Raw genomic sequence first — 19,134 nt, 5'->3', positions numbered from 1 at the left:
GTTAAATGCCAGACTCCTCCTCTCATAAGACAGCTGCTTATAAACAGACAGCAGGTAATCGGCTACCTACTGCAGCATTCCAGTAACTCTATTTTGAAATAGTATCAGTTAATCTTCACCAAAGCATTCTCTCACTTACCAGAAGTGGGATACTATTCTCCCTCCACCAATTTATGGTTTCTCCATCACACTGTAGCCTCATACTTTTGTACAAAATATGTTCTGCACCTTTAGAATTTCAGCCCATAAAACCAACAAGAACAGATGAATAAAATGACAGAACAAGAGAATAAATTTGACCAATTGATGCCTTGCCTAGACTAGGATTTGAAGTATGATCTAATGTACTGCCTAGTCATTTTAGACTTTTAATACAAGCACAGTACAGTAGCCTTAATACATATTTAACCTGTCAAGTTATTACCTAGACTAACTTAACAGCTTCATCTTTGTTAAAGATGCAGGACTTCATCTACCTTAAGATTTTAAAGCTTTTTCCACACACAAAGGTAAAGTGTTTTATTTTATTATAATACTTTGGAGAGCACTCCTGACAAAGAAACAGTTGTTAGTTTGATCTATTTAATCCAAGTATCAAAGAGATACAAAGTTAAAGGAACTCTCTTAAAAACACAATATCCCACTCCATAAGTTAATGTGTAGGGCTTATAATAAAACTAGAGATAATAAAGCAAGCAGAGCAAATACATTTCTCTTGCTTAAGTGTGAAAAGAATGTTTTTCCAAAACATGCAAGAAGCCCCAGATTCAACTTACAAAAAAAAAAAAAAAATTCCTTCATAGCTTATCTGTAAACCAAAGAACAAGACAGTCTAAAATACCCATTTTGGCAATTTCCCAGAAATGCCATTTAAGTCAAAGAAATAGGAACAGCTAAGTAACATGAAAAGTACACTCAGTCAGATGAATAGCAAGGATCCATCGCATCCTTGACCAAGAATACGTAGATCCTTATCCACAGCAAAGAGACACACACTTTTCAGAACTCTTTCTTCACTGATATTTAGAATCGAAATTTGGTGCTTTCAATATGTACTTCAAATGCAGGAGGAATTAACTGCCATCCAGCTGCTCCCTTTTAAACACATTTCTGGTTCCACCATTCTATTTCAGTCCAAAAGTGAGCACTAGAAGCTGAATGATAAACTTCCTATGTACTATTTCCAAGCGTGCCTGCCCCTTTCCCAGGTATTAGTGCTCATACTGCACATACAATGAAACAGGGGTAGTTGCTCTTCATGTTCAGATGTAGCTCAAAACATCAAATCAAGAATAATTTAAGTGCAGACAATGTGAGCCACCTTGACTTTGGAGAGGGACTCGGAACTTCCAAATAACAGATTCAGCATCACCATTCATGAAAAAGTTGTCTTTAATTCTTTTTTAAGAAAAAAAGTTTAATAATCATTTAAGTACACAAAACACACAGAAAAACACATTTTTCTCCTCTGTGATTTGTAGTATTTAGTTACACCCCTATTCACCACCTTACTCCATATGCTTTCATGCTCAGTGATACTAACACCATAGTTTGACTGCCTCTGAATGTACAAACATTCACAAAAACTTTGCTTGCAACTTGGACAACCATTGAGTAACACTGAAATTCTGCATTCAGGGCAGGGGAATTTGTGTAGTCTGTAAGCATCAATTTTATACATACGGCTGTATCAGTACAACACATATTTAGCTTCCTAATTGTAGAAAAAAAGAAGTATCAAACTCTTCAGCACTGTAATTTTAAAATTCCGTCATTTTCATTCCATAAGAATTGTGGCCTTATTTTTCAGAAGCTTTGGGCAGCTTAAAGGCTACTTCACAATATTACTTATTTTCAGCATTCTGTGCCAAGCCCTTCAATGCACAGACTAAACAAACAGTTTAGTCTATGCACTGAAGCTCACTAGATCCAACCTTTACAGTAAGAAAATTTAGCATAAGTCTCCCCCAAACCTGTGCCAATCAAGGTTTCTTTTTCTACATAAAGCAAAGGGAAAGGGTCTTGAAGCCTTCAGACAGCATTTTCAAATAAACACTCCTTTGTTCCCATAATACCAGCCTGTCATATGAGGTACAAGGTCTAGATTTTCTAGCTTTGGTATAAAGGTATCCACCTAGAAATTTCTCCTAGTTTACAGGCAATTCTGTATTCGCTGTGGAACAGCTTAACTCAATCAGCCTAGTCTCTGAAGGCAGCTGTAAAACAAGGCCCTTACATTTTTCTAGGGGCTAGTTCAAGCTGCAAAGCAACGATGCTGTTAGCACACTCAATTTAAAAGCACATCAACTACTGCTGCCCTGAACATGTTTTCCTTAGATCATTAGTATCCTTCAGAAATTATCCTCTTGAATTCTCCTCTGTGAATATGTCTAGATTTCTAAAACACTAGCTTTAGGAGTTGCATATTCCCATTAAAATTTCACAAGCATCTAACCTGCAACATCATCCCAAGTAGGACGAAAATGACGATACAACCATTAAAACCTATCTGGCTGATGTCCACCACCTCAAACACAGACACAGCAGAATCTGTACTAATGTAACCCTGCAAACGCCGATATATAACCCCCCAAACTGACCAGAACTTCTTTCATGTCCCCCTGGAAGTGGCCAGCTTCTTTTACTAACCACCTCAGAACACACTGTTCAGGAAACGAGGTAATACGACTGAAACGAGGGAGGCATTAAAAGCATCCATCTGAAGGTGAGTAAGCCTGCAGTAGGATAAAGGAAGTTCTGTATTAAAGTAACCTAAATAAATAGAGATCTCCTTGCAACCCTGTAAGAAAAACTAATTAAAGCCACGCTCTACAGCCTCCGGCCCTGAGCGGAAGGATGAGCTACAGGGAATGTGAGACCATGAACCCCTCCAATTCGCTTCATCACCCCCTGGCTTGCAGGGAGAGCTCACACCATCCCCCTTCCCGCGGCCCTTCCCCCCACCCCCCCCGACCGAGAGGCGCGTGGGCCCGACCGCGCGCGGGCGGCGGCACTCACGCGCGCGCGGAGGGACGCAAGAGAGCTCGGTCCGGGGGCGCCCCGAGCCGGGCAGGCGCCGCCCCGCAGCCTCCGGCCTGGCAGCGCGCTACCGGGTGGCGGGGACCCTTGCCGGGAGCCTGCCTGCCTGGCCGGCCTCCTGGGCCGTGCCCCCCGCCGTCACCACCACACTTCCCAGGCCCGGCCCGCCGACCCGCTTCCCCCTTGGACGCCAGCAGCTCTCGCTGCCCGCTGGGGGAGGGGCTCCGCGGCCCCCTCCTCCCCCCCCTCCAGCGGCTGGCGGGTCCCGTCTCCCCGGGAATCGCCATACCCCTCCCCGAGGCCGTGGGACGGGCCCACCCCCAATCGCGGGGAGGTGGGGCTGAGGGGGAAGCGGGGTCCCCGCGCAGGCCGAAGAGGCACCCACACCTTCCGTCGCTGCCCACACTCATGCACATACACACACACGGGGAAGGGTGGTGGCGGCGCGCAGGGGTACGGGGAGAGGCTCTGACCTCCTCGCTCTTGAGCACCTCCTTGAACTCCCGCTTGATTCTCTGCACCGCAATGTTGGCCATCTCCGCAGCGGGCACGCACTCGCCGCTTCCGAGCCGGGCCCAGCGAGCTCCGCCGCCGCTCCCGCTGGATAACTCCCGGCCCCGACCAAAATGGCGCCCGCGTCGAGCATGCGCGCTAAGGCAGGCGGTTCTGCCGCCGCTGCTCAGGAGGGGCTGCCGGGTGCGCGGAGTGGAGCGGGCACCGGAGTTCCCCGACGGTAGGGGCTGAGCGCTGGCAGGCGGGGCGGCTGCAGGCGCGCTTGGCCTGCCACCCTCTGCTGCCCCCGAGGGTAGAGTGCTGCCTCCTCCTCCTTAGGAGGTGTGGGGGTTTCGCGCCGCTCGCTGCCTGCCTTGGGAGGCGCCTGCCTTCCTGCAGCCGCTCGCCGCGTCACGGGCCGAGTGGGTTGCCTGGCGGCGCCCGCAAAAGCGTGAGAAGTCTGCAGGTAGAGCCCTGCCACCGCTGGCGGCGGCGAGCCCCGGGGCAGAGCTAAAGCGGTTGCGTTGTCATGGCTCCCGCCGCGGGCAGGGCGGCCCGTTCGGCATTGTGGCCCAGCGTGCACCGGCGGGGAGGCCTGAGGCACCGGACCCGGGAAAGGGGTGAAGCGGTGCCTTCGGGAGGGCTGAGCCGGCGGCTGCGCTGGACCAGGGGGGTCCTGAAGTAGCAGGGGAGAAGTCTGAGGTGTCCCTGAGGAAACAGCTGGCTCAAGGTACAGCTGTCACGTCTCCTGATGAAGTCCTGGGCAAATATAACCACGGGGGGTTTTACATGCCTTGAGACTGCTCAGCCTGCCCAGGCAGCACTACTCACCCATTTTTTTTCCGCTCACTGGAGAAAACTGCGGCTTCTCACACATTTCTTCCGGCCCGGCTCCTTGCCCTCCTCCCAGCCTCGCCTTTCCCTTGGAGACGCGGCTGCCTCGTCACACGGGACAGGGAGCATACAGGCCCGGCAGGCCCAGAAGCAGGCAGCTCTGAGGAGGCAGTGTAAGGAAGTTTTTATGGATTCCATTACAAGATTTTAGAAGTAGAGTAAAAGGTGAATGTCAGTCCTGTCTAATTGACTGTTACGTTTTATTGCAGAAGCAAACGGCAACTCACAGATATTGCTCTGTTTAGAAAACTGAAATAGGGGACCAGTAACCATCCCTGCTAGCCTGAGGTGCACAAAATACGCTATGGTATGGAAAACTGTAGGCAGATTTTCAGAGGGGAGCATAAGATTGCATTTACAACTGTTGTTTATTCAGGAACTAGAGGTTTTCAAGACATTAAGGTCTACAGAAAGATTTTATAGTGCCTCTTCTTAATGGTGCAGTGCAGGAGGACAATGTACAACATGGACATTTATCTCAACAAACATCTGCTTCTGGTATGACTGTCAGCTGCAAATGCTGTTTATTTATCTCCATTAGTATACACAACATTTTGACTATTATGTACACAGCAAAGAAAGGCCCAGCTGATAAAATACCTGTCAATATAATATATACAAATGTATATAGTCCTTTTACTGTGTGCTTGTTCTTCCTCTGTGGTTTGGCTGGAAAAAGTCCATTTTCCTGCAAAATTGTTGTACCATGGGCGTCTGTTCATCTAATTAGGCTGCCTTCACACCAGTACTTGTTTTTAATGCAATACATAGTGCAGTTTTTCAGCTGTGGTTTTCAGTACTTTTTTGAGAAGGACAATTTTGTATTAGGCCTGATTTTTTGTTTAATGTCTTGTAGTGCGAGCTTGGGCCTTCATCTTTAGAATAATTTAAATGTCTAAATCCCACTGATAAATCTTAAGTTCCTTTTGAGGAGGTAGGCCTCGGATTCTCTGGGCCTTTTCTAGGCCTTAGGCTCTTATTTGTAAAGTGAAGGTAATTACTTCTCTGCCTCTTAGAGCTCATAGATGGAAGTTAGGTTCATGGTGTGATGAGTTCCTATTGAGAACTATAGACAAAAATTATAAAGGCATTACATAAAATCTCTGGGTTAAATGCCTCTTGTGTTTTCAGACAGCTCATAGAAAGAAGCTGAGCTTCTAATATTTAGATTATGCTCTGAATGGAGTGGAAAACATGACCTTTATCACGCGTCAGAATCCTTTGTGTTCCTGTTGAGTACGCTTGTATGTTTTAGGTAGTAGACATCCAGTAACTGCCACAGTAAAGGGCAGTGATTTTGCCTGGTTTGTATCTAGGTTCATTTTCATGTGCTCATTTGGATTACAAATGTCAGAGTCTGTTACTGCAAAAAGCAAATCAAATTAATATGAATTACTGTATCTCTTTTCCTTAGTGCACCACACTCTTTTCCCTTGTCCTTAAATAGGCATCTTTCAGTTATCTCACAGACATGTCATATTCACTATGCATTGTGTTAATTTTATCTTTGGTAAAAGATAGATACAGAAAGGCTTTTGGGGGATAGAACAGAGTAGTGGTGAGTTTTGCCAGGATGAAAACACTGCATAAACATCAGTACCTTATGTAATCGTCATGCTGGGGTTATCCCTGTGTATCTCCTATGCTGTTTTGTGCTTTACTAGAGTTTATTATTTTACAGAAGACTCTATAGGGTTTTAGGCCAGTACTGGGCCATAGTCTAGCTGTCTTTGAATAGGTGTTGAGGGTTTGGGTTTTATTATAGTCCTGTGTCTATTCTCTGAATTAAGTTCTCATTAGTCTTTCACCCTTAGAAAAATCCGAACACAAAATGTAAAACTGTAGTCCTTTGAAGAGAGTCAGCTCACTTTTTGAATTACAGAATTTTGTAGTATATTTTATTTCAGGAGATAGTTCTTTAATTGATCCCATAACCAATTTAGCCTTCTAACAAGCAGTTCTTTCAATGGCAGCTTTCACAAACTGGCTGCAAATTGTTCTATACTTTTGCCCGTTGGTATTCATCATAACTAGTGGAGTGGGAGATACAATTCTGGTTATACACGCATTGTTTAGTGTGTTTGGCATGCTGCTTTGAAATACTTTGGGAAGTGGGAGCAGGAAATGTGGTGTCTGTTACTGCAAAAAGCAAATCAAATTAATAATGAAGTTCAAACTATGTAAGATTACTGCAGGAGGAAAGTTAAAAGGATCAGTGCCTATAGAGTAAGATCAGTGATTGCAGAACTTCAGCCCAAGCTGTCAATATAGAAAGGCTGTAAATATTCATTACCTGAAGCTAGGATAACCAAAAATCCTAAATAATGTATCATCTCCCATGTAATATGGGATATATTATCTATCCTGCAACCTATATGTAGGAAAGTTCTCCTTATTCTAATGGAAAAGTGGCTCTTGTTCATGCACAAATTGTACATGTTGGACTCACTGTCCATACAGAACAGTCACCATGTGCATGATTTATCTGTCTGAGACTAGGGATGCCCCCCAACCCCAGTACACTGCCTGGGGCCCCCAAGATGCTTATGACAGCACAAAGTATGATTATATTTCTGTTAAGATTTTTCAGATCTTTTTCTCATTTACATATTTCCCCAATTTTATCCTGTTCATATCAATAGAATATCTTTCTATTAGAATTACTCAGGGGAATTTGGAATTGTTGAGATTGCTCCTTGTGATTAGGAGAAAATGCCATTTTTGAAACTGTAACTTTCCAGCATGCAACATTCTGATCCTCTTTTGCTGCTTTGTCCCTTGCATAACAAGACTCATCCCCTCCTCATCCTGGCCTCTTTCGTTTAGAAAAATCAAAAATGTCAGGCTTGATCTTCTTTCATTGTTGCTGGAGCATTTCGTATTGGAGAGGAGAGCTGTCTCAGGAGATCTGTATATTGATTTCAGGGGGTTAACCTGTAACATATTTTTGATTCTTATTTTGTTTATTTCATGAGGCATCTACATGAGTATTTACTTTGCAGGCTGTGTTAGTATTAGCTGGTATGCACTTTGCATTTAAATGTTCATATGCTCATTTATAATAATGCTTTATTTAAAAAATCAGCAACAAATAATATTCATAAACCAGGTTATTTTTAAACTTAACCCTCTTTTTCAACCAAAGGTACACCTCTTTCTATCATTCCAGCATTTAGCAGTGGGGCCTACATGCCAGAAGTTGTCTTTTTTATCTGCATATCATTTAGCACATTTCAGAGACTACAAAAAAATTTAGGCTGCACGTTTATTGACTGTCATCTTGTGTTCCTGTTATGGCAGCGTCTGGATGACTCAACTCATGCTGAAGATTAGCTTTATCATAAAAATAACTAACTGGTTGTGCAAGTTGACCGAGTATGAGTTGTCATCTTACCTTTCCTGTTCTTCCTATACGTGTCCACGTCCGGTTGTGCGGCCAGGTGTAAGAGTGCCCTCTCCTGGGTGGAACAGGGCACACTGGCTTGCTCCCGTGAGACGGATCTTGCTGCTGGGAGCTCTTTGCCTTACAAAGAGCTCAGGGCGCGGCTGCTGCCTTGTCCGGCGTTCCCTGTAAAGGTGTTGAGGAAGAGCCTGGAGGAGGAGAAGGCAGAAAGTTGAAACAATAGAACAGAAATTGTTCGGTGCTCCTGGCAGGGAGAGGAGGTATTCACTCATGACGTCTGCACTTTCCAAATTGTATTTTTCGTGTCATTAGCAACTTATTGATACGCTTAAAAGGGCAGTAAGTGTACCAACTAAACATCAGTCATCTGAAGTCATTCAGTTTGAATTCACATGATGCAATTCATCTGACTTAGTGGAGTTAGATCAGAAATTAATTTAGCTATTGATTTTGCATCATTCAGTCTATGGCTTAAGCAAGATTTGGCAAAGTTTTCATTGAATAATGCATGTGTAGAAGTTTGTTGGTAGTTTAAGAGTAACACCCTATTGTTCTTCACTTGTTAAGGGCTTTTATTAGAAATTGACAGGACACCCTGGACTTTTCATTGATTTGGTGGCCTGGCAATATCTCCTAAATTCATGCTATATCTGAACCTGATGTTTTTGGTAGGAAAACCTAGATACAAACAACCTCAATGCTTCTGTTAGCAAAACAGACTTAAACTTCCTCTTCTTTGTGGAGGGGTGATTTTCAACTGATGCTACGTACACCTGAGGGCCTAGGGGCTGTGTTGTGGTTCATGAAAGGCAAAAATAGGCAGTAAAAAAAAGCACAAGTTCAGCTGTGAGATAGTTCTTGTAATTCTTCAGGAGGCCCTAAGTTTATTAATATTCTTAATGAGAATCTACCTTGCAAAATCTGGCATCAGCAGACTGACAAGTTGACTAAAGGCAACTAAACACATTTCTTACAAAGGAAAAGGTGCAAAGCTATGCTCCTTTCTTCTTACAAATAGAAAATAGTGATCTTTTTTGAGGGTCCTTTTAAAATGAAAGTAAGATGGGAATACAGAAATAGTTTTCACAACCTAACATAGCTATTATTATTAGTTTTATGAGTATTAGAGTTCTAAGGGAAGAAAGGATTTAGCCAATAATATAAAGCATATAGTCACTGTGCTACATTGCTGGTAGATTGTTTTCTACTCAGAAACATTTTTTGCCCTGAGTGAAGTATTTGTACCATTTTAAGCATTTTGTATTACCACCTATTAATGTAATAACTTACAGTACATTATCAAACCTATGTAACTTTGTTTAGTTAAATACTGCAGTCTTCATAAATTGTTACAAAGGGACTTAAAGGTCCCTTAAAAAGGCAGCTGGACAGCTTTTCCTGGCCAGCTGGATGACATCTTCTCCTCATGTCTGTAGGATCTGTGACTAATAACAATCCCTGCTATTTTAGTGACTATAGGGGCTGAAATCAGATTCATGATGATGCTCAGAAAACCTTGATTTCATAAATGTCATTAGGACTGAAGTACATAGGACCTCGAAGCTGGAAGCTTAAATTGGTTGTTCACTGAAGTGGTAGCCAGGGAAGTACCTACATGCAGCAAGTAAGTAAGGGAGAAGATAAAGTGGCAGTAATATTTTGGAATGATTGCTCTGGGTGGAGTTAGTCTCTCATTAGGACAGCTGAGTTTAGAATTAAAACTGAAACAGCAAATTACTATGAAGCATTAATTGAATGAATATGGAAATCCAGAATAAATAAAAAATTAAACCAGCTTCATTTCTAAGAAAAGCAAACTTGGTCACAGCCTAATTGCACAGCATTGCTAGTGGTCTTTAATTGCTAAAATATTTTCATATTCCCGACAGTGTAGTTAAGCTAACTGCTGGAAAGCTCCTTGTGTACCGAGTGGTCCAACTGACAGCATGTAGATAAAATTTGCATCTCCAAGATGCTTCCATCTGCCTTCCTGTCTTTTCCTTTGAGGAGACAGACAACACTTATTTAGGGAGTGTATGTTGCAAACTGTCCTTCTACATCCTTGCCAGGCCTTCTCAGGAGAAAAGGGTGAGACTAGACACTTCGCCCTCTTAATGTACGTAACCTGAGACCTAGAGCCATCAATGCAGGCTGCAGAGAGGTATATGCAGGATCAAGCTCCTGCAGGCATTAGTGTTGTATGGTATATGTGCTCCCAAATCAAAAAAGGTTTCCAGCTGTAAAAGAACATGGATTAAAGATAACCACAGTATAATACAAGAATATATGCAGCAAAATTGGAAACCTACTAGAAGACAAACCACAGAGAGAACATACTCCAGTATACTTTGCATCAAATGTTGTGAATCCCTTCAATGTTCTCTCTGTTTTGTAAAGCACAAGACTTTTTAGGGATCCTTAAAAGTAGAAAAATATGATTTTTTTTAATAAAAAAGAAATCTGGAGCTCTTGAATTCAGCTATTATTGCTTGATATAGCAATTTCAAGATTCTGAGGCTTTTTGAAAATTCTAACTAGAATTTAAATTTATTTCTATCAATGGCTATATTGCTAAACTACAGTATAATCTGTCATGATGGCACCAAGTCTGCAACTGATGGAAGCCTTTTGGAACTGTCTACAACAAAAATTTACAAAATAGTGAAGTTTGTCAGAGATCATCCAGAAAGAACTCAACCATGACAGATTGGGGGTAATTTATCAAGCTGTATTGGCATTGATACCATCCTAAAATATCTGCATTTTGGAGACAAAAACAATTTTATGTTAGGAAAAAATCAAAACTTTTCTATTGATCTTACTACAGTAGAATAATAATTTAGGGCTAGATCATTAAATCTAAATCACTAGGCACTGTTTCAACCACAGTTAATTGAAATACATTTGAAGTCATAGAAACCAGTGAGGACCAATTCAAAGAATACAAATTAAGACAAGCTGCTTTTGTTGTTTTCCTAACCTCATTGTCTCCAGTTTGGCCATGTGGCTAGCAAGAACACAGGATGTGGCAAGTTATTAAAGGAGAACATTGAGGATAAAGTCAGGTTAAACAAACAAGGCTCAAATAGTGTTCTGTTAAGGTATTGAGTAATATACAGTTTCCCTGAACACAGCAGAACTAAGCAATTTCTCTGGTCTTTGCATCTCTATAAGGTGCACAGTGTTTCACAGAACAGTATCTAGAAAATCCCTACTATTCTGTGTGTCTGTCTTTTCACTAATAGAATGTGCCTTTGTTTAGGTGACAAATCTATTTTAGATGTAAAGAGTTTCTTGTCATGTACATTTTTATCAAACAAGAGGTAGCAATTTTAGCAGTTTCAGTGCAATATAAACCATCTCATAAAATTCCCTGTAACAACTTTCCCATCTTCCTGACAGGGTGCAAAAAGATAATATTGTAAATTGGAAGTTGTCACTTATTAAAAGGCAGTATTCTAGACTGTATCTATCTTTCCCCAATTAGAGGTTAGTCATGCTGGGAGATATTCACTCATGCTCTGTGACTGTCTCAGAGGATTTTGCAGATCCTATCTCTTAGTCCCAGGAATCCTGTAATGTTGCATTATTGGTCCCCTCTCCAAACATTCAGCAGACAAAAGATATTAACACCAAATAGGGTGTGTATATATAGTGTCTTCCTGCACAGATATTTCTAGGTGTCTTGCTATCTCTTTGTCTACTTTAATATCACCCATCCCCAATAATTTTACTCCCACTGAAATTATAGAGAAAGTGCTCTGCAGATGTACCTACTCCTGGGTTCCCTCTGGAGTGGCACAGTACTATAGAACCACAGCATGGTTGAGGTTGGAAGGGACCTCTCAAGATCATCTAGTCCACTCTTCTTATTAAAGCAGGGTCAGCCAGACCAGCTTGTCCAGCAAGACCATGTCCATTCGGGTTCTAAATATCTCTAAGGATGGAGACACCACAGCCTTTCTGGGTAACCTCTGCCAGTGTTTAACCACCATCACAGCAAAGAAATGTTTTCTTATGTTCAGCTGGAATGTCATGTATTTCAGTTTGTGCGCAGTGCTCTTCCCCTGTCACTGAGTGCCACTGACAAGAGTCTGACTCCCTCAGTAGTTTCTCTTGGGAGGAGCTGGACTTCTGTAATATGGCACTGGCTTTTTCAGTAATTACCTCCAGTTTTAGAGACATCTATGCCCAATTTTGACCTGAGTAGCTTAACACAAAGTAACCACAAGAACCCATTTAAATGCTGAAAATGTAAATTCACACCCTTGAACACTGAATCTGTGCAGTGTTTTTGCACACAAATTTTGCATTACAAAATTTGTAAGCTGTGAAGTGTGAGCTGAGTACTACAGATTTTTTTTTCTGACATGACAGTGTTATCAAGTTCTGTAAATCGTAATATTTTTCTTATACCAAACCACGTGTAGTGTTTACAGCTCCTGTTCAATAGGTTTGACATACTGCAGCAAACATCCAGCTGACGTGCACAAGCTCAAACCCTAGCATTACGTTCACACAGATCTTGGCCAGTTGAAAGAGCAGTCATTTCTAGTTCATTTGTCAATACTCATGCCCTAAGATCCAAAATTAAAAGCATGGTTGAATGTGCTACAGAAACCAGAGTATCACTTAAAGTGATAACAGATCAGGTTCTTTTCCAACAATTTGATTTAATTCTCAGTAGTCCATACAGAGATGCTGTCACATTTTATGTGATGAAATAGTGATTTCCAAGGACTGACTGGCAGAGTTCTGCTTTTTGGTACACCTCCTCAGTGATGCATGAAATATCTTCTCTCTTTGTTCTCTTTTTTCTTGGTAAATAATGCCTTGCCTTTTAAATGGATGGTTACTCTTAAATTTCAGTCATTTACTGAGTACTGCAAAACTGCATATATCCATTTCAGATCAGAGTAATTCCCAGCTCCTGACCAGGAAATTTTAATTCCTTGCTGCTTCTCAGTTACATGTAGTAGTGTTCCCCCAAAAAAAAAATCCATTGGGGACTTATTTTCATTTCATTCTCTCACATTTTCTTCTGCGCTAACATTTGTCGAATCTACCGGCTTGCATTTTCTGCTTGGTTTGTCTGTTAGATATGGTGGCTTCTATCAGATGTTCACTTGGAAAACGAACAGGGATTCATTTTTATTTTAAGTCTGTGAGGACCATAACAGTTGAGGGTTCTGACTCATGTTCAGAGGCAGTTTGAGACTGAATGCTGAAATGGCTCTGAACATAGAGAGAGGGTGACACAAGATGTGTTTTTCCCGAGTGGCAGCAATTTTCAGATGAATATAGCAGTGTTAGTTGATGGTAAGTTTATGGCTGCAGATATCTTATGACTATGAATTGCAGTTGCTTAAGAAGCAGTTCACACTGTTTCTCATCTTTTCTTTGCAAGAAAGCCACCACAATCATGCAGCTGTTATTATGGTTTCTGCCCCAAAGGAAAAACAAGCTGTTAAGGTTATACAACTTTGGTTCACATAGACCACATTTTTAGAGGGGATTTCCCAAAGTATTTGCAAAATATGCTCCTGACACTGACTGCATAATTACTAATCACAATGAAATTTAGTGGACCTTTGTCTCATTAACTTGCGTAGTTACTGAGAACTTATTGTTCTAATTCTACAGACCCATTTCAGCCTAGTTCAGATGGTATATCTTAACCAGCGAGTGTTATCATTAACATTTTGGTAGTTCACATCTTTATCCTCTATTTTGAAACGTTTTTTGCAAGCCTGATCTTCTAAGTGCCCCAGTTGGCCTGCTTGCATTTCATAGTTACTCTAAGTTGCTAGTTGATATTCTAGTTAAGTGTAAAATAATCCTTGTAATTCACTCGACTTGAGATTTCCTTCCTCTATTTCCTAGTTTGGAAAACTTCATTGGCAGCTGTGATCTGGCAACATTACAACAATCCTTTGTGATCATTTCCCCTAGACCATGGCTAATTTATCTCAAAGTCTGTGTTGGTGTGTTGCAGCTTCAGGAAGACAAAAGACCTCCATAGAGCCTAGGACAATTTCAGTAGAGTTTCTTCTTTCCACCAAGCCGTATTTTTGCTGTGAGTTGTGACAGCTAAGGTTGGGGTTGGATGTTCATTAAGCTTGTGTCTGTACATTCACGAAAGATCCGACAGTATAAATTTGGTTCCGTGGTGATCACATGGCTAAATTTCTGTTAAATTAACCTAAGTACACAATATAGTGTTTGTGCCAGCTAATTCACCCGCTTGCTGCCTAGTATCCTAAAGTGCTGCCTAGTATCCTGAAGTGCTTTACAATTCTCCCGTGTTTCACAAGATGCCAGCCTGGCTGAATTCTAGGAATGTTTGGGAGCAACATTTCTAAGGAGTTGGCTTCTTTTCCCAAAAACCCAGTGTTGCTGCCAAAAGGACACTCCTAACTTGCTATTGCCAGGGTACTTCATAATCTTTTCTTTTTCACTTCCTGGATGCCACTTTCAGACCGTGCTGCAGACGTCTTCCAAGTGGCTCTTCAGTATTAAAATCTGCAGCAGAGTTTCATGTAGATTCCTTCTGGAAATAGCATTGTCTACTCATTATAGACTGCATACAAGAAAAGAGGGAGTATACAGTAAAGGAGTTACATTAGAGGATTTGCCCAATTTCTAAATAATTTTTCAGATTTCATGAAACTGCATGAATTGCAGATGAAGAGTTTCCACTCCACAAAGTATCTGGAAGTGAGTGATACAATGACTAGTGGCATGAATTATGCAGCAAAGATGAGAAGAATGTCAGCAGAAAGAGAACTTCAGAATGGTAAAAGTGATGTTCTTGGGTATCTGTAAACAAGCTCATCCATTATCTGGCAAGTTAGATCACCACATAACTCCTGCTTTTCCATTGCCTGTCAGGGCAGAAAAGCTGAAAGCTAGCACTGTGATGTGGAATGTGTCACCTGCCTGTTGCTTTACAAAGTGCCCAATGCACACTGCTTTCAGATGGTGGATGTAGAGAATGTCATAGTAAGTTTTGCTCAGCTCTCACCCTCCTCCATTTCACAGGGTTATTGGCAGAACATTAACATCTTCAGCCCTTCAAGCAGAGTTGTTTTCATAGTTTTAGCTTGGAGGTGGGCAGCACAATTCTTTTAGTGTGACAAAATCAATGGATTTTCTGTTCTGTCCTTGTACTAGCTGATCTTCAATGCATTTCATACCTTTGTTCATGAAGTAGCCTAAGTCATCACTGCTTTCATCAGTTTGACTGCCAGAAAGGAGGCTCCACAGAGTGAGTCTGGAAACAGCCTCTGTATCAGGATCTCATTTTACTGCTGTATTGTGCACTAAATTTGCGAGTGTAAGGGTGAGCAGATGGCTGAAGCCTGGGAGTAGGAAGATGAGATGGAATCAGTGCCTTCTATGGCTTGTTCATTTGCCCGTGGGAACCAGGAAGGCCAAAATCTGAGGGATGCTCTGGCAGAATGTTTTATGCAAAATACCTAGCTACTTTCTGCTTATATATATGTACTTGCTGATTTGAAAGCAATAAGCTTATGCATCATCTGATTCAAAGCAAGAGGAAGAGGTCACAGCTGTAGTGCAAGTGCCATCATTGCACACTTGCTTTCTTGTAGGTCTCTCAGTCATCATCCCCATCAGCTCCTGCCTCTCCTTTATAGACTTTTTGCATGTTCAAATTATTTCCGAGAAGGCATCTGAGACTTCCTGTTCAGCTCATAATCTTGCCCTTCTAGTTCTAGAATTGTCCAGTCAATCACGATCAGACTCACTTCCCAATCCCAAGTATGCTTGCCGCCCTTTTACCAATAGCAGGCTGTCTGGCCTTATGCACAGGCAAGAAAATAGAAGTGACCAGCGCTCCTGCATCAGCTTGACAGGAGGAACCTTCCTCTTTACTACTGTGTAGTTGCCATTGCTCTCCTCTCTTGCTTTAGCTGGGACTAGTGGTAAGCTGTGCCTGTTTTGGAGATTTCAGGATCTCAGATCAGTTTTCTAGAACAATGACTAGCCCCATGTGCTAGGTGCAGGAGACAGGTAGGCAAGGCTGCTTAATGGTGTTGGGAAGCTGTCTCTGCTTGCTTCTATGATGGCTTGTTCCCTGATGAAGGGTTAGGATGGTTCAGGGGAAAGTGGGAGGAAGGATGCAGCAAACAGTTGATTATTCAACTGCTTATGACCACCCCCTAACACCACTGTCTTGCATAGCTTTGTGCTTGGCCAGGACAGCCAAAGTGTACTTCAAGCCAAGTGTGCCTTGGTGTCGCTGATGTTCATGGGTACTGTTGCACTATAAATTTCTAGACAGACTGTCAAGAAACCTGTTCTCCCAGGAAACATTGTAGAGATGTAGTTTCAAATTTCCGAATTAAAGGTAAATTGTAGTGTCCTTTGTGCCTTAGAGGGGGTTCAGTTCCCTGGATTGAGGAAGACAAGAAGACACAAACTGCGTAATTTAGATTATCTGTGTGATGGCCTGGCTTTGTGTCAGTGCTTTGATTCACTTGTCAGTATTGCCACTGTTCAGTTGGGAACTAACACAAGAGAAAGGGCTGAAACATGACAGATGAGAGGCAAGATTCACAGCAAGTCAGGACTGTGTGGCATGGCTAGGCTAAGGCAGCCTGCCTGTTGTCTCTCAGAAAGTGGAATGGTTATGTCCAGGCCAGCCCTAAATGAGCAGAGTTAGCTTACCCGTGTCTTACAGCAAGAGGTGGCTCTGCACACCGATGGATGGCTGGACACGCAAGGCTGCCAACTGGCAATGCACCTAGTACTTGGCAGAGTAACGTAGGTTTGATGCCCAAGGCTAGAAAAAACTTCCAGGGAAAAACTGTAGCCATGAAAGGAGGCTCAAAAGCCCCATGACAATAGCAAAGAGGGATGAGAACAGCCAAGCGTGTTCCTCTAGATGGGCCACGTCAGACTGTAGGAGGCACTAGTGCCATGAGGAATACCTCCTTGTTTTCTGGCTTGAAGAAGGTAAGCTACCCTTGGAAACACTAGAGGACAAGATTTTCTTCGCTATGCAATCCCCACTGCATTATGACATGGTATCACTGTCCCCAGGCCAGGATGTGTTCCATCTTTCCATATGGGAGCATGACACCCCAGCACCTTGGCTTGGCACAGGTAAACCCTGACATGAGAAGTCATGATCTGAAATCTTCCTTTCTAACTTCATGCCACAACAGCTAACTGCATACTTTGGAGTATGTTTTAATTGCTGAGAAGCCTTGTGAGTCATGAGCTCCTGAACAGGCTTTAGACTTCTAGGTGAGAAACTACACTGTAAATTCCCTCATACTTTGAAGGTGATGGCTAGTGGCCAAGCCACCAAAGTGACAGAGTGCGAAGCCCTGACCGCGGGGCTGTGGCAGACCCACAAGCACACCAGGCCCCCCAAGAGCTACTTTTCCTGTACCTCCTCAGCTCTCACTTACTGGGGCTTTTTTTTAGGGCCGACGCGTTGTGCCCCTGCACGCCGCGCTGCCGCGGAGCGCTCTAGCCTGCCCTGCCCGTACCGCTGCCGCTCCTGTCTGGCAGCCGTGCCGGAGGCGGCGCGGGCGGCCCGGGCTCCCGTGCGGGTGGCAACCGCGCCGCGCAGGGGCGTGCGTGGGGGGCGGGAGCCGCGCGGCACCGCCCCGGCTCCGCCGCTGCCGCCGGGAGCCGGCAGATCCGGGTCTCGTGGCGCGGGCTGACGTGTGAGCCGGCCCGAAGCACGGGGCCGAGCCGCGAGGCCGCGTCTGCCAGCCCGACCGCGCTGCTCCCGTCCCCGCCCGAGCCCCCGCAGCAGCGGCCAGAGCACGGTGAGCGGGGGCACCGCGGCGGGGAGCGGGAGGGCAGGGCCGGCCGCTGCCGGTCAGAGTCGGGCGGGTGTCCGCGGACACCCCCGCCCGTCGCTGCCTCCGCCGGGCGCGGAACTGCGCGGCCCCAGGGGGTGTCCGAGGAGGGGGGGCGGGGGTAACAGCAAACCTGCTGAAGTACGGGAACGTCCGCGCTGCCAGGCGGCCGCCTCGCCGGGAGCCCGGAAAGGTAAACACCGGGAGAGCCGGAGCCGTTCCCCTCTCTTGTTGGAACCGGTGAAAAGCCGCTCAGCTTCTTTACAGCTTTACTCGGGGTTTCCTGGTTGGTGGGGGTTTAGTGCAAAGTGGCACTCTTCTGTCGGATTGGTTTTTTAAAGGATCTCAGTCCGATACTTTCAGCCAAAGGGTTTTAGCTTTATGTCTGTAAGGAAGCTAGCAGTGGCATGCTGACACTGGGGTATGTGCTCCCAGGCTGCTCCCCCCTTTTTGAGAAGTGGGAAAAATTGGACAATATCTCGTGAAAGATAATCTCAGGAGAAGGACCACGTCACACTGCCATTAATTGATTAAAGATAGGATTCCTGCCAGGAACTCTTCATATGTGTGCTCCCAGATGTGATTTGTAGCAGATTACAGTCGGGAGGGGTATGTCTGCCTTGGACACCACAAAATACCGTCCGCGGTCACTCCTACGCAGTTGTCACCACTCCAGGTTCCTCAGGTGTCCTGCCCAGCAGCTCAGCCTCTGTGTCCATGTCAGCTCCGAGGCCTCAGCTAACCACCACTTCTACGTGAACGTGGCGCATGACCTGCACCCAAAACTTTAGTTTCCTAGCAAACACCTGTTTGTCCAGTCAGTCTTCAGGACTAGGTGATAGATGTGTTGTTGTAGGGACTGTTTGTGTTGTACGCTGGCTGAACATCCATGTCTGTGCATGTAGATAAATCTCCACTTTTTAGAGGTGAGGACGAGTAACTTTTTTGGTCTTAATAGCTTATTATGTTAATGTTATTAGTGTGCCTGCTGGGGAAGGTGCGTATCTGCAGTGAGCATTAATGGATTATGTCTTAGAAGTCTTTACGTGCCTAACTATTAGAGTACTATCCACCTTTACTCATTTCTGTTACTTTCCAAAAACAGATAGCAGCTCAGAAAAATCAAAGTGAAAGAAATGAAGCTATTGTTGTCGGTCACTGATTTAAAAATGTGATCCTGTCACTGACAACGTAGCTTGAAATTGTAGAAGCACTTGGCAAAACAGAAGAGAGTGTAATGTTGGCAGTACATTAGTCAGTTCAGTTCTGAGCACTGTTCCTTCCCCTGCCACTGAGGTGGCTGAGTCCAGCCTCTTTGGTTCTTTTTACCCCATTTTTGTAAAATACAAGATTTACAACTTGTGCCTTGCTCTAGAGTGGTGTAAAGTTCTGTATTTTAAGTAGTTTAAGATCATTTTGTATAGGGAGCTAAATGAGTGCAAAGCCCTACTGGATGTTGTTGGTCAT

At 43.7% G+C, this 19,134-nt stretch overlaps 1 protein-coding gene across 3 annotated transcripts in view; it reads right to left on the bottom strand.

The window, feature by feature from the left end:
* Nucleotides 1–4,408, bottom strand: part of UBE2K (ubiquitin conjugating enzyme E2 K) — a gene marked incomplete at its 5' end in the record, with an annotated part of 41,372 nt that extends 36,964 nt beyond the window's left edge. The window contains one exon of one of the 3 annotated variants that reach the window (XM_080630314.1): nt 4,363–4,408. In XM_080630314.1, coding sequence (XP_080486440.1) covers nt 4,363–4,408 — 46 coding nt within the window. Of the gene's footprint in view, nt 1–3,512; nt 4,336–4,362 lie in introns of those variants that run through there. The other 2 variants (XM_080630315.1, XM_080630316.1) reach the window with 2 other exon arrangements.
* Nucleotides 4,409–19,134: the final 14,726 nt, after the last annotated feature.

Source organism: Psittacula echo (assembly GCF_963264785.1).
Source record: "Psittacula echo genome assembly, chromosome: 1".
In the NCBI taxonomy this organism is placed as follows: domain Eukaryota; kingdom Metazoa; phylum Chordata; class Aves; order Psittaciformes; family Psittacidae; genus Psittacula; species Psittacula echo.
The sequence above is the reverse complement of the archived record's forward strand: the minus strand, read 5'-3'. Positions and strand labels throughout refer to the sequence as shown.